General features: G+C 30.6%; 1 protein-coding gene across 1 annotated transcript; it reads left to right on the top strand.

Annotated features, from left to right (window-relative positions):
- Positions 1–4,000: 4,000 nt before the first annotated feature.
- Positions 4,001–5,183, top strand: LOC122609797 (putative B3 domain-containing protein REM15). The gene is made up of 3 exons (XM_043782739.1): positions 4,001–4,060; positions 4,173–4,550; positions 4,902–5,183. Exons 1-3 carry the CDS (start codon positions 4,001–4,003, stop codon positions 5,181–5,183), a joined length of 720 nt encoding a protein of 239 aa, XP_043638674.1.
- The last annotated feature ends 12,133 nt before the right edge of the window (positions 5,184–17,316 follow it).

The raw sequence follows: 17,316 nt of genomic DNA on the forward strand, positions 1-17,316 counted from the left end.
TAGATAATTATGGTCAATCATTAATTAATTTTAATATTTATCTCTAAATATATATAAAAAAAACTTTAGTTCATAACTAAAGAAGTATGAACCTGAAGTTCAACTTTTAATTAGAGTCATTGGATAAAATGATGATGTTATATACCTTATTTAACCTTTTAAGATGTAATTTTATTTTAATAAATTTAAATTATTATTATTTCTTTATTTAAGTTTATAGACATTAATAATTAATGTTTTTAATTATACGATTATGAAAACTAATATTTTTATATTTCATATCATTTTTTTTATCTTTAAAACTAATTTATTTTTATTGTGGGAGAATCTCATATATTATGCTCCTTTTAAACATCAAAATCACACATTTACCCAACCAAACAATTTAATATCATATTTACCCCATACCAAATGTTAAAACTTTCAAAATTACCCATTTCAATAATAAAAACATTAAATTCCTAATATATATAGATTAATTAATTTTTTTTTTTTTTAAAGTTAGTTTCAATTCAGACGTGCTGAAGGCAATTTTAACCAACAAATCGCTGGACCTGTAACCCTTTCCTCATGGAAAATACATTGAGATAAGAAACTCAAGACTCGAACCTGAGACCTTTGGGAAAACTCACATCCGAGACCCACATAGTGGATTTAGAAGATATCTCTGACCAACCCACCTAAGTGGATAATTAAATCGTTATATATTATCATTACTTTTACCCACTTAAATAACTTTTAATTAAAATCCAAACTTTAATACATCTCAGATTTATCCATTTCATCAATAAAATCAATATTAGAGTCCATAAACATATAATGTAACAGAATTTCTGTTCTATTCTTTCGACTATCATATTCATAAGTATACAAAAACTATCTCTTAATTTCCATGTCTGATCATTAAGTATAAATAGAAAGAGATAAGTATGTAACTATAGACTCGTCTATAGTGAAAAACAATCGTCAAGTTAATCTAACAAATAGACTTTAAACATTCATTCATAGTTAGTATATTCAGGGATACTAACCCTTAATCGAAATGTTAGAACTCTTATCACGTTTATCTAAAAAGGAGACTATACATACAATATCATGGATTGATGGAACATATATACGAATTTAGTCGTGCAAAATTCTTCGTAGATCTTTTTTAAAATTTGCCTTTTAGAACTTCGGTTTCGTAATCAAAACTTTTTTTGTTTCTTTCCTTTTTTTTAGGCAAAACAAGTATATTAATTTATCATTAGTAATGTTCAAAAAAAAATGATAATAGTTATTAATTAATTAATCTAAAGTTATTAGGAGTTTTAATGTTTTTAATAATGAAATGGGTAATTTTGAGAGTTGTTTAGTTGGGTAAAAGTGTGATTTTAATGTTTAAGAGGGGATATATATAATTCTTTTTATTTTTTATTTTACAATAAAATTTTCTTTTTTAATGTAATACGTTTTTTATCAAATTATTTTTTGTATAAGATTTTTATCATATAACGAATAAAATATAGTTATAAGAATTTTTGTATAAAATATTTATCATATAACATTTTTATTAAATCAATATTTTCAAAACCGGACCGGATGTCAAATCGATCTTTTTAACAAAAAACTAAAAACAAATATGGAGTCTATAGTAATTAAGCTATCACAAATATATATGAGAAATATATTATGAAAATTGCAATGATATTATGCATAATTTTAAGTTAGATTAACACAACATGTGATATATAGATTGATAATTAAATTTCTTAATAATTTTAGTGTATAACTAAATTATTCGAGATAAACGTTAAAGCACAAGTACAATGACAATGCAGATATATCTTCGTTATTAAAGACGTCCAAAGAAACGAAAACCATACTTAGCGAGACCTCTAATAGATGATGTATCCATTTTCCAACTATCTGATCATTGTTAATCGGAATTTAAACGACAACTTCATGTTTTTTATGGTTTAATTCTTACCAGGTTAAATATTTGTCAACTTATGATATTATAAAAATTTAACATGTCATTAATTATATATGTTTCCCGCGTATTGCGCGGATAATAATCTAGTTTATATCTAATTAATAACTAAGAAACACAGTTAAATATAACAATTAAGGTGTTAGATTATCCAAATTCAAAAATCGGTGAAATCCTAGCTGCATATGATAACCGAACTATCTTTTGAGTTTTTTTCAAAAAAGTTGGATTAATAGAGTTTCAATATATTTTTTTAATTTTTTTTATCAACCTTTGGATTCTACGTGGATATTATTTATCAAAAAGTCAACATAGTAATTAACTAGATTTTAGACTCGTGTCCAACATTAAACACGAGATTTACGATATTAACAATATTAGATCTCCATACATTTAAATCATAAAAGCTTATAATTTTTTAAAAAAACACGGTTTTAAGTGTTATATTTTGCAAGTTGTAGTACAATAATCATAGGTTCCTCACTGTCATTATTAGCTTAGACATATTGATGGAATTGTTTGCCGTAGTCATTCCACAAGGCACATGTTATATATAATAATTTATCTATTATAATATATTTTGAAATAGATGTACTCATAATGTGATATTATTAGGAAAAATAATTAAGAATTAAAATATAAACATATTTGTGATCCCTAACTTGACATTCAAGTATATGTATTTAATCATGATGCGCGTTCAAAGTATTCAGGGCTAAAAAGTGTAAATTATTGATGGAAAACAAAAAAAGTGTAAATTAATGAAACTTTTTCTATAATAAAAATAACAATATAATTATATATTTGGATAATGATTATTAGGATTTTTAATTTGTAGTTTATCTAAATGATGACATCATCAAAAGTCAATTTGATGAAATCGAGCGATGTGATTGGTTAATTATTCATTAGTTCAACTGTCTTATAGTATATATTAAGATTAAGATATGAAAAAAAATTCAACTTAAAAATCAAATTCGTGACATGTTACTACTATAACTCTCTCTTACACAACTATTATGAACACTTATAACCGTTATCTGATCTTTTAAGTACGTAGCTATTTATGTAACTTTTAAAGATTAAAAGTTTTATTGAAAAGTTAAAAATTAAAGTAGTGTTTCATTTTTGAGTTTTTTTATTCCAAATAAAAGCTAAAGCTAATTGCATCCAAACAAAGCTTTTAACACTTTAAAAGCTTTTAATTTTTATTTTTTTTAAACGGCAGAAATGGAAGTATATTAAATAATAAAATCGACTAATAAGGTGCTAGTGATCAATTACAACCATTCATACTAAAACTCGCTTATAAAGCTTTTAAAAAACTTATGACAAACATACCTTTATATAGTGCATATAATAGGTTGCCTATCTATGAAAAGACATATTAATTTATTGTAGCAACTTGTTTAACTTTTGGATAGAGTTTTAAAAATACTTCATAGAAAAGATGACTGTTGAACCCGCTCAATTAACTTGCCCCGGCCCATTCTTTGACCTCAGTAGTTATAAATGAACTTAATTAATTATCACTTTATTATAAAGCAAGTCTAAATTTAAGTTTTAATATTTACATTTCTAAAATGTCCCTTATCAATTCTATATTTACCTAAAATAATTATATTACATTTTCTCTCTCTTCAAATATCAACCAATTATTTTTTTTCTCTCTCGTCCATAAATCATTTATTTCTCCAATTCATTTAAAATCTTTTATCTTAAATACCGTATATCGATAAATTATATAAATTATATGGGTGTTCTTAAAATTTCATGCTCTTTCATTAGAGATGATGTCATTCGATATACTTTCGACGAATTTTTAAATATGAGGGCAGAGCCCGTATAGTTAAGGCATTTGACTATCATCCTCTATGACATATCAACTCCTTTGACATATCACACTCTATGACCTAACTATCACCCTACCATCTCACCGCCGCAACGGACGGGTAGTTACTCTCGTTAGGAATAAAGTGTGCCTGGAGAAGCTAATTATTAAAGTAGATCAAAATTTACCTAATCAAAATGAACTTAAAAGAAGCATCCTTCTTCAAGATTATACTCAGAGATTCAGATGACTTCATTGTAAGTGTACTACTCACATACATCAACCTTTTTCTCATTTGTTCATAATGCTTGCATATACATCTATATATATCTATATATAACTCTATACATATATATGTTTTGCATGTAGCCATTGTCGTCTACATTTACAAAGAAGTACATGGAAAAGAGCAACGAGACACAAACCATTGTCCTCAGAACAAACTCATCTACCGCTGAATGGAACGTCAAATACTTGAAGATCGATGACAAATATTACTTCATGGATGGGTGGCTCAAGTTCATGAAAGATAATGGTCTTCAAATGGGGGACCTTCTTGTCTTTTGGCTTGTGTCTCATTCACCAACAGTCTTTAACATCTTTTTCTACGCACCCAATTCATGTCTCAAAAATCCATCTAGTTGTTCATCTGGTAATATCGATCCAGCAATGCCAAAGGTTGGCCTTGGTTTAGGTGGTGAGGAGAAGGAAACTTCCATTGAAGAAGTTCCAGCTTATGATGTTTCGGTGAAAAAAAATATCAAAAAGTCAATATCGAAGATTGTCAGGAAAACATATATTAGTTGCATTGTAAGTTTTCATACCTTTTTTTTTTTATATATATAAAGTTAGTTTCGATTTAGACGTGTTAGAGACAATTTTAACCAGAGATTTGCTCCTCATGAAAAATACATTGAGATGAGAAAAATCCAAGACTCTAACCCGAGACGTACCTTGGGAAAAATTCATCTCCGGGACCCACAAATCCCACAAATTTTTATACTATATATACATATTAAGCAGATAAATCCATGTATGAGAAACCAAAAGTTTTTTTTATTTTTTTATCAATGAGAATAAATATCTTGTTGCATGCAGCCATTGACAAATGTATTCGAGAAAGCAACTGGAATCGGTTGTTATGATACCTTGCTATTGAAGAACAAAGAAGGAAAAAAGTGGAAAGTGGAAATAAAAAAATACAAGAAGAAAAATCAAATGTTGTACATCACAAAAGGATGGGCAAAGTTCATGAAAGACAATAAGGTGGAAATTGGGGATAGATGTGAGTTTAAGCATGTGGAAGGCAAGCTAATTCGTGTTCATGTGTTTAAGAAGAGAGGAAGACCTTTGGGCAATAAGTCAAACAACGGTGATTGATTGTTTGATTACATGTGTTGACCATTCTATGTTCTTGTGTTTAATTTGGAATTTTCTTTTAGGATTTTCGTGTGTATGACTGTGATTTTGTTTGTGAAACGTGTAAGGTGGTAACTGGTAAGCATTTGGACATCCATCTAGCTATTTTCAATTCATCGATAAGTTTGGTGTATTGAATGCATATTTTCTAGTTAATATATGCTCCTGAAACTTTATTATACCGTTCAAAATTTTCGTCTAATTATTCTAATTGTGATATACTTCTCTCTTTGTACGAGTTATTATCACAAATGAACATATGTATGAGAAATTGATGAAATTAAAATGGTTATTTACTTATCTAAGCCAATAGACTTACCGGATTGTATTTCTGTCAAACTGAAAATTTGTTTCGTTATTTTCTTAATAATACTTATAAATGAGTTCAAAGGTTATCATATATACCATAAAAGTAAATAGTTTAGTTTTAATTTTATATTTTTTGAAGAAATTTATACAAGTGAAGAGATTTCTTTTGAGTTATTGAAAGTGTTAACTAATTTTTAGTGTGCATGGACACAGTTTTTTGTAAATTATTGTTTTTTTACTGCGGTAAAATAATTATGCCGAAGCACACATATAAAGAGATAAAGAGATAATATAATAAAAATATGGTGATGCTAGGCTCTGTTTTAGATAAGGTATGCTTTTTCATATTTTTGTTACTTTTCTAATGAACAATAATAGCCTTTTTTTATTTTTAAAAATACTGAAAGTTATTTTATACGATATGACACAAATATTCTTTTTTTTATTTTCTAAATCATCTTATTTTTTATTTATTAATTTAAGTATCTTTACTCTAAGATACTTTTTATTAAATAAATTACACTACCAGTCTCTTCACTTTTAAAAAACTTACACTGATCATTATCTAAATTACATTTACATCAATAGCTTACAATATTCGTCACCGTCACAATCAGTCATTGTCACCACTCACCACTACATTGTTACTGCATTACGCAAGCACCGTGCTAGTTTTCTTAAAAACTGTCAATATATCAAGTAACCATTTGGTTGTAGATCAAGTGGCCACTTAAGGCCCGGAGGTTTTATCGCTTTATAAAGAGACGGAGGGCTATGGAATAAATCTATTCATGCATCTACTCGTATAAAACTAAATCGAGTTTGTTCATTTGTGCTTAACAAAATGCTTTTACAAGCCCACCAATTTCAACCATCTTCTCTAGCAGATTGCTTACACCCGTCAGCTAGATTAAACCAGTTATTGATATCCAACTATAATTCTATCTCTTACACAAGAGACGTCAGACGTCGTTACTCCTAATCTTTTAGCCATGTCTCTTCGCAAAACAACTTGAAACACATTTGGAGATCGTGCACTGTACCGCACAGTTTTAATCTACTAATAAACTAAAACAGGATTAAGGTATTCTTAAAAAGACATGTGTCACAACCTTTAAGCTACATATGTCATTTTTAGTTATTTTTAATTCTATAACTTAATAATTAAAAATTCCGATGTATGTAATTTCCTTTTTAAGAGTTTTACTCCAACTCAATTACATACGGATAGTTGATTTCCGTACATAAATGAATCTAAGGATATTGGTAAATTTGTAGATAATAGTTATATGTTAAATAAATTGTTAATAATATTCATATACATCTGTACTAATTAAATAATAATTTTTAGTTTATCTGCCAATAAATCGTTGATCGGTACGGGTCCTTTTAATTTATTATTCTATCGAATTAGCTTTTTAAATTGTATATAGTTCAATTCTCTTATTAACTTATAATTAAACTGTAACTCTTGCCAATTTTTTCCGCTTCTATTACATATAATAAATTATGGATTTTGTTAAACAGATCTCTAAAGGCTTTCGTTAAGGTGCACTAAATAGTTGTACAATTACTATAAATATTTGGAGTGAGCTTTTGATATGGAAATGTACAAATCTTTTATGCATGTTAAGTGAGGTTTTAAAGGTTTTATTTAGCATTTTTCATAAGTTATTAACATGAAAACTTCAAAAATTTGAGTTTACCATCCAAAATTACAAAGCTATTTGTCGTCATCCACTATGTTTACATGTTTCAATTTTGATATAATTGTAAAAATTTTAGGTAAATCCAAAAACTATAACTAAACATATATTATATTTTTCATTACTGTTTATTATAGTTTAACTTTGATCACCGGTTAATTTAATCACAATTTATTTCATATTTACAAATCTTGTATGAGGCGTATTCGAATTTTTTTACGATACAATTTATATATATCTACCGTACATCGGACGGGTATTGTTAAAAATAATATATACGAGTAATTGTTATAGTCACTATCTTAATTAATTGTTAGATTGAGTATTAAATTAACAAGGCCGGCTCTTAGCATAGGCAACCTAGGCATGGGCCGAGGGCCTATTGGTTTTGGGGGGGCATTTGGTTAAATCATCTTATAATCTTATGTATCTACACTTTTTCTCCTGGACTCATAAACACATATTTGGACTCTTATCAATACAACATTAAACTTTACCAAAGAATTTCAATCGATACATCATTGTAGTTTTTTAGAAATTTTCTTTTATGTTATACATAATTAACAAATATTACAGTTGATCGATATGAATTTTCTTATCGTAGAGGTATAATACTTAATGAATTTATCGACTATAATTTCAGGGGCCCATTTTTTCTTTTTGACTTGGGCCCAATATTTTTTAAGCATTCTCGGAGACACCCTGTAAATTAATATACTTTAAAAAAATAAATATTCTTGAACCCGTCCATTTAACTTCACCTCATTATCATTTCACTTCTATATAATTGAACTTATTAGAAATATAAACAGTTACATATATAAGTTTTGAAGTGTGCTAGGAAGCTGAATTAGAGTCGATCAATGTGATTGTATTTGTATATATATCTATATCTATATCTATATCTTTAATACAATAATAAGAATCCAAGCTTGATAAAACTATCCACCTCAACTCAAAATTACCTTTAGAACTTGCCACATAGGATTTTTCCTACATGGCATCTTCATATTTATTTTCATAACTTTTTATCTTATAATATATATATATATATATATGTATATAAACTAGATTGCTATAAATAATACTTCATATTATGGAAAGTATATATATAAAAAAAATAAATATTAAAATAGAGACTATATATATATATACAAGATTGTAAAATTTTAACTAGGGACATAGATAGGATTCCTATTTGATTAAATTATACTTAATTATGAATAATATATTAACTTACAAAATATCTTTAACTTCATTTACTTTACATAAGGACTTATTTTGCATACGGACGGATTACATATCACGTATACTTTTATATTATTATTTATTTAAACCCCAACATCATAAGAATGCAATTTATAATCTTAGGGGGAAATATATTATTTTGCTTTATCTCAAATAAAACCAACCCTATATAAACATTGTAGTTTCATAAGAACTTTGTTTTTATTTTAGTTTGTTAAAAAAACCTTCATATTTGTTTCACATATGTTTAAGTTTTAATCATATTCAATAATAGGTTCTTCATGCACTTTAAAATAAAAAATTTTGCACGATTAATTTGGAGAAGACACTAAATATATACCAAGTGTTATACCTTTCAACCATATGCTAAGCATTTGAATATATATTCGTATTATCAACTTTACTTTAAAAAATATTTGAAAACAACTCGCGCATCGCGCGGGAGAAAAAATCTAGTATATATATATATATATTGAGAACTAATAGAATTATAAAACTGATTTTATTGATTATTTCTTGATGATCATTACAAGCACAGGACGTCCCTATTTATAATTATCAAAGTTGTTTAACTATGGAAACACAATATGCATATGGCTGGCAATTCCTCTTTTCGTGGGTGACAATTATTTCCTAATTATGTAGGAAATCTTCTATTTCGGGATATGATGTTGTGCTGATCCCATTACTCTTTTAACACTCCTCCTCAAGTTGAATAGTGGGATCATCAAAATTCAACTTGATCAAACATTTTTTGAATATAGTTGTTCCCACTGCTTTAGTAAGAATATATGCAAGTTGATCTTCTGACTTGACAAAAGGTAATTTAATAATTCCTTTTTCTAGTTTCTCTTTGATGAAGTGTCGGTCAACCTCCACATGTTTTGTTCTGTCATGTTGCACTAGGTTCTCTGAGATTTGAATAGCTGCCTCATTGTCACTCATAATCTGAATACTTCCTTTCGGAGTAAACCCTAGTTCTCTCACAAGTTTTTTCAGCCACAATGCTTCCGCTAAGCCTTTAGCGATACCTCTAAATTCAGCCTCAGCACTTGATAAAGAGACCACCTTTTGTTTCTTACTCTTCCATGTAACAAGATTACCTCCTACTAGAGAAAAATATCCTGAGGTCGATCTCCTGTTTCCTTTGTCTCCAGCCCAGTCAGCATCTGTATATATCTGAATATTGAGATGACCATTTGCTTTAAACAGAACTCCATGACCAGTGGTACCTTTGAGATATCTGATAGTTCGTAGAACTGCATCCATGTGTTCTTCTTGAGGTTGATGCATGAACTGACTTACTACTCCAACGGCATATGCAATATCTGGACGAGTATGAGCAAGATAAATTAGCTTTCCCACCATTCGTTGGTATCTACTTTTATCAGCAAGTTTTCCATCCAATTTCATAAACAATTTTTGATTGACAATCATGGGTGTGTCTGCCGATTTACAATCAATCATCCCGGTTTCTGCCAAAAAATCCAGTATATACTTCTTCTGACAGATAAATATCCGTTGTTGTGATCTTAACACTTCAATACCAAGGAAATACCTTAGATTTCCCAAGTCCTTCATTTCAAATTCTGCACACAAACTTTCTTTTAATTTTTTGAGTTCATTTTCATCATTGCCAGTGATAATCATGTCATCAACATAGATTATCAAACAGGTAATACGATCTCCTTTATGGCTGAGAAACAAAGTATGATCAGCATTACTTTGTTTATATCCATACTTCTTCATTGCAAGCGTGAATCTGCCAAACCATGCCCTGGGAGACTGCTTCAGTCCATACAAAGATCTCTTCAGCTTACAAACTTCTCCATCTTTGAAATTATGAGAGAACCCGGGTGGTGGATCCATATATACTTCTTCTTTCAGATCTCCGTGTAAGAAAGCATTTTTAACATCAAATTGATGAAGAGACCATCCTTGATTTGCTGCTACTGTAAATAGGACCCTTATTGTATCAAGTTTGGCAACGGGAGAGAAGGTTTCAGAGTAATCAATCCCATATGTCTAAGTGTACCCTTTGGCAACTAATCGAGCTTTATACCTTTCCACTTCCCCGTCTGGTCTGTATTTAACAGTATAGATCCACCGGCATCCGACTGGGTTTTTTCCTTGAGGTAGTGTGCACTTGTCCCATGTTTCATTCTTCTTAAGTGCCTCCATAGCATCCTTCCATTTAGTTAATTTCATAGCTTGCTCCACATTTGATGGAATCTCTTCTGAATATAATTTTGCTATAAATGCCTTTGCTTCTTCAGACAAATATCCTTTTAATGTGTTAGCCATTGGATATATAGAGTTTCTGGTGATTTTTCCCGGGGAATACCTCTTTGCAGGAATTCCCCTGGTAGATCTTGCTGGTAGCACATATTTTTCCGGGACCTCTTCTGAACTCTTTGTACTAATCTGTTCTTCACTCTCCTGCACACCTTGGTTCATGGAATCTGGTATAGTAGTAGATTCAAATGTAACACTCGGTGAAGAATTACTTACCTCGGATATCAGGTTAGGACTTGTATTTTCGGTGGCACTATTTTGTTCTTCGGAGAAGGATTGCTCAGGAGAGGACTGCTCAGGTGGGGACTGTTCTGGAGAATTATCTGCTGAAGAATACCCTAGCCAACTCAGTGTGTCAAACTGTTCCTCCCCTTGACCACTGGGTGGCTGAGAATAGTAGTACTTGGTTTCAAGAAAGTCACAGATCATTGTGGTGAACATGTGACGAGTTTTCGGATTATAACACCTATACCCTTTTTGGGTTACACCATACCCCACGAAAACACACTTTTCAGCACACGGATCCAGTTTATCTCGATATGATTTCGGAATATGGACAAAGACAGTACATCCAAACACTTTAGGTGGTAGGGTAAGAGTTGAGGGCGGTGTATGGTATTCAGCGAGGGTTTTAAGAGGTGTTTTCATTTGAAGTATTTTTGTTGGAAGTCTGTTAATTAGGTAGGTGGCAGTGGCCAGAGCTTCTGGCCAAAAAGATCTTGGAGTACACGATTCAATTATTAAAGCTCTAGTCATTTCTAGGAGGAGTCTGTTTTTCCGTTCAGCAACACCATTCTGTTCTGGGGTGTGGGGACATGTAGTTTGATGGACTATTCCTTTTGATTGAAAAAATAGGTTCATCTGTGAGTTTATATATTCTCCACCATTATCAGATCTCACAATTTTGATAGACTGTTGAAATTGTGTTTGGATCGTGGTATAAAAAACAGGGAATCTATCATATACTTCAACTTTATTTTTTAAGAAATAGATCCAAGTCATCCGGGTATAGTCATCAACAAAAATTACATAATACCGAAAGTTTTGGCCCCCAAGAACTGGGGCAGGGCCCCACACATCAGAGTGAATTAAAGAAAAGGGAACTTGAACTCTAGTGTTGCTTGGTTTATATGTTTGTCTATGGCTTTTGGCTAAAATGCAAGTTTCACAAGAAATTGGTTTATTCAATGGAAAAAGTCTAGGAAACAAAGTATGTAAATAACTAACTGAAGGATGTCTAAGTCTCCTATGCCATAACCATGATTCTCTTTCCTTTGTTCCATGAGCAAGCATCACACTTCCACTTGTACTAACTTCATCAACATAGTACAGTCCTTCTCTCTCAGTGCCACGCCCAATAATCCGTCCCGTCCTGATATCCTGTAAAAGACAAAAACTTGGATGCATGAGAACCGAACAATTTAATTCTTTTGTCACATGACTTATTGATAAGAGTTTGTGTGACAATGAGGGAACAAAAAAACAATTAGAAAATTTGATGTCGGGAGAAATTTTTATTGTCCCTCCGGTTTGTACATCCATTTTCCCTTTATTTGCTGCTTCTATATGTTTTTTCCGGGGTTTTGAAAATTCAGAAAAATCTGACAACTCGTATGTCATCGTATCCGTTGCCCCGCAGTCAAAAATCCAAAGCCCATTTGATGTTTCACCGTATCCATCAACCTTGTGGGCCTCTCCATTTAACTTAGATAAATTCAAATTTGGTCTCGGCTCACAATTGACTTTTAGCCCACTATTAAAAACACTGAATGTGGGACGGTTAGATATATATGGTTTATTAAGATTATATTTATTATTTTGGGAATAATAATCACACTTTCCTTTTTCTCTTTTACCTTCCACCATCGAAAAAGAGGGCTCTCCCCTTTGAGATCCGGCTGCTATGCCACCAAATCCATCCATCTTCCGGCCACTATTACCTTCTTTATTATGGCTTGTTGTAGCGGTGGGATTCTTTTCTTTACTAGATCGCGTATTCTTTTTGGGACCGATCCACCAATCCGGGTACCCGACTTTCTCGAAACACTGTTCCTTTGTGTGCCTTGACATACCACACTCATCACATTTTAGATGAGATTTATCATCTGGTACACCCTTTTTCTTATTGCCGATTCGGCGGTAACCTTTTGAGACAAAACCGCCACCGGTGTTTTGATCACCAGATCCGCCGCCGCTAGGATGGTCACCGGCGATTAAGCCGGCGGCAAACCCTTGTGTTTCATTGATAGTTGCTCCCATAATCAACTGGTGAGCGGCTTCTTTGCGAACCATGGAGTATGCGGCCTCGACAGTTGGAAGTGGGTCGACCCGAAGAATCTCTCGAACAATCGGTTCAAACTTCCGATCTAAACCATTCAAGAACTGGAACAATTTTTGATCGGATCTTATCTTGGCATACACTTTGATATCTTCTGGACACTTCATTGGATTTGGGTCGATTCGATCGATTTCGCCCCATATTCCTTGTAAGGAAATCCAGAATTCTTTAAGGGTTTAATTGGCTTGTTTGAGTTCATTGGATTTAACATGCAGATTAAAGGTTTGGAGTTTATCTTTACCACTACTGTAGGTGATTGTTAATGCATCCCACAGTTCTTTGGCAGTGGCGAATTCGGTAAGGTTTCCTGCTAAGGTTGGGTCAATATTTTGGATGAGCCATGAGAACACGATCAGGTCTTCTTGTTCCCATAGCTCCTTTTTTTCTGTTGTTAATTTTTCTGATGGTGTTTGGGTTAAATGAGATAAAAGATTTTTTGATCGGCCGCCTATAGCAACCCGGATCATCCGGGTCCATAAGGCATAGTTGTTACTCTTTAACTTCAAGTTAATCTAAAGATTATCTGATAACTTGGGGTTTTGGGATTGTTGGTTGGTATTATTTTGTAAGAAAGTAGCTAATTGTAATGCCAAATCGGAGTTGGAGCTGCTGGCATCATCTACCATGGCGACTGTAGTTTCGATTTAGGCGATACGTTTAGGTGTTTATTTGGTAGATGATGATGCCCCAAGGACACGAGGCTCTGATACCATGAGAACTAATAGAATTATAAAACTGATTTTATTGATTATTTCTTGATGATCATTACAAGCACAGGACGTCCCTATTTATAATTATCATAGTTGTTTAATTATGGAAACACAATATGCATATGGCTGACAATTCCTCTTTTCGTAGGTGACAATTATTTCCTAATTATGTAGGAAATCTTCTATTTCGGGATATGATGTTGTGCTGGTCCCATTACTCTTTTAACATATATATGTTGTTTTGCATATATCTATATGATTGTATACATATGTTGTTTTGCATATATATGTAGTCATTGTCACCTGCTTTTACAAAAAAGTATATGGAAGAAAGCAACGAGACGCAATTAATTGTCCTCAAAACAAACTCCACTACTGCCGAATGGAACGTTAAATACTTGAAGATCGATGACAAATATTAATTCATGGATGGATGGCTCAAGTTCATGAAAGATAATGGTGTTCAAATGGGGGACTTTCTTGTCTTTTGGCTCGTGTCCCGTTCACCAACGGTCTTTGAAGTCTTTTTCTACGCACCCAATTCATGTCTCAAAAAACAATCTAGTTGCTCATCTGGTAATATCGATCCAGCAATGCCAAAAGTTGGCCACGGTTTAGGTGGTCCAAGTGCAAGCGCAGACGCAGACGCAGACTCAGACGCATGTGATGATGATGATGATGATGATGATGATGATAAGGAAACCTCCGTGGAAGAAGTTCCTGCTTATGATGTTTCGGTGAATAAAAATATCAACAAGTCAATGTCGAAGATTGTGATTGATTAATATTTGATAACATATATGTTTGACTGTTCTATCATCTTTCATTAATTAGGGATTTTCTTTTAGGATTTTGGTTTGTATGACTGTGGTTTTGTTGGCGAAATGTGTAAGATGATAAGCATTTGGATATCCATTATTTTTTCAAACATTCGGTCGGTATACGACATCGGGAAACCTCACCGTGCAATGGTAAAACCTTGCACTTACTCTAGACAACAAGATGTTGACCATGAGCCGTTACAAGTATTCAGAGGGAAAAACCCAAGGTTTTGTATTCTTAGGGATCGAACTCAAGACCTTGGGTAACACCGGGAGTGCCTCTAATCAGCTGGACTAACCTTCATTGGCTTTGGACATCCATCTAGCTATATATCTTCATCTATAAGTTTGGTTTATTGAATGTTTTCTAATTAAAATATGCTCCTGAAACTTCGATATATATATTTCGATACTGTTCAAATTTATCGTCCGATTGATCTAATTGTGATAATTAATATACATTTCTTTGTCCGAGTTCTTATAACAAATTAATCAATGTATGAAAATTGATGAAGTCAAATGGTTAATTATTTACTTATCTAAGCCAAGAGATCGACTTACCCGATTTGCATTTCCGTCAAACTGAAAATTTGTTTCGTTATTTTCTTACTACTTATAATTCAATAAGTTGAAAGGTTATCATATTTATAACATAATGGTAAATAGTTTAGTTTTATTTATATATTTCTTGTAGAAATTTATACAAGTAAGAGATTTCTTTTGAGTTATTGAAAGTGTCAACTAATTTTTAGTGTGCCAACGAGATTTTAGACCCGTGTCTAACACTGGACACGGGGTTTACGATATTATCAATATTAAATTTTCATACATTTAATTCATAAAAGCTTATAATTTTGAAAATATACGGTTCCAAGTATTATACTTTGCAAGTTGTGGTATCATAGTCACAAATTCGTTACTTTCATTATTAGCTGGGATATATTGATAGAATTGTTTGTCGTAGTCATCCTACAAAATACATGCTATAATAATTTCTCTATCATAAAATTTTATGAAACCTGTTTTACTTATAATGTGAGTTTATCATAAAAGATAATTAAAATTAAAATATAAACATGTGATCCTATAGTTGACATTCAATTATATATATTTGATCATTATGCGGTTCTATAACACGAATAGGTTTATTTCCAATCATGTGTTCTATGATAATTAGATAACAATTATGATTGTTTTCATATTGTTTGATAACAATTAGTACTTTTGATTTCAGTGACAATTGTAACTTAAAACATTAATACACAAAGCTAATACAAAAAAATGATAAAATTATGTACCTTTTTTATTGAGAAGATTATGTGAAAGTTTTTTAATTAATTAAATGATTGTAAATTTTAAAAAATTCTCTTAAGTTGATGGTTAAAAATAAATATAAATTAAGTATTAAGGGCTAAAAAGTGTAAATTAATGATGTAGAAAAAAATAATGTAAATTAATGAGACTTTTTTTACAAATTAATATAAATACTAATATAATAATATATTTGGATAATGATTATTATTATGATTTTTTATTTATAGTTTATCTACATGATGACATAAGCGAAAGTTAATTTGATAAAATCGAACGATTTGATTGGTTAATAAGTTATTAGTTCAACTGTGTTATAGTATATACTAGATTTTAGACCCGTGTCCGACACTGGACACGGGGTTTACAATATTATGAATATATATTAGATCTTCATACATTTAATTCATAAAAACTTATAATTTGGAAGATATACAGTTCTAAGTGATATACTTTGCAAGTTGTAGTACAATAACCACATGTTCGTCACAGTCACTATTAGCTGATACACATTGATGAGATGTTTGTAATAGTCATTCCACAAGGCATATGCTACAATAATTTCTCTATTATATAATTACTTTTTTGAAACCAATTGTACTTATAATGTGATATTATTATGAAAGATTATTATGAATTAAAATATAAACATACTTGTGATCTCATATTTGACATTCAAGTATACGTGTTTGATCATGATACGGGCCATAACATGAATATGTTTATTTTCAACCACTGTCCAATGATAACTAGATAACAATTATGATTGTTTTCATATTGTTTGATAACAATTAGGACTTTTGATTTGAGTGACAATTGTAACTTTAAAAAATTAAATAAAAATACTTTTTGTAATGTTTTTAAAAAATATAAGAAAAACTTCTCAAATTGATGGCTAAAAATAAATATAATTTAAGTATTTAGGGTTAAAAAGTGTAAATTATTGATGAAAAACAAATAAAAATGTAAATTAATGAGACTTTTTTTACAAATTAATATAAATACCAATATAATAATATATTTGGATAAATATTATTGGGATTTCTAATTTATAGTTAATCTAAATGATGACATAAGCGAGAGTCAATTTGATACAATTGAGCGATTTGATTGTTAATAAGTCATTAGTTCAACTGTCTTATAGTATATATTAAGATAAGATTAAAATTAAAATTGTACAATTACTACTAAAATCTTAATATATTTACAATAAATTTAATTTATTTATATATAATTAATTTTATATATATGAAAGAACATTATTGGATATATATTAGCTATTATTTTATTAGATAAATATTAGCTATTATTTTATCGGATATATATAAGCTATTATTATTTATTTATTATATTAAA

This window comes from Erigeron canadensis, chromosome 8 (assembly GCF_010389155.1).
Source record: "Erigeron canadensis isolate Cc75 chromosome 8, C_canadensis_v1, whole genome shotgun sequence".
Lineage (NCBI taxonomy): Eukaryota > Viridiplantae > Streptophyta > Magnoliopsida > Asterales > Asteraceae > Erigeron > Erigeron canadensis.

Coding starts and splice junctions, on each gene's coding strand:
- LOC122609797 (XM_043782739.1), top strand. CDS start 4,001: ATGAACTTAAAAGAAGCATCCTTCTTCAAGATTATACTCAGAGATTCA. Junction 4,061..4,172: donor GAGATTCAGATGACTTCATT/GTAAGTGTACTA, acceptor TTTTGCATGTAG/CCATTGTCGTCTACATTTAC. Junction 4,551..4,901: donor TTCCAGCTTATGATGTTTCG/GTGAAAAAAAAT, acceptor TGTTGCATGCAG/CCATTGACAAATGTATTCGA.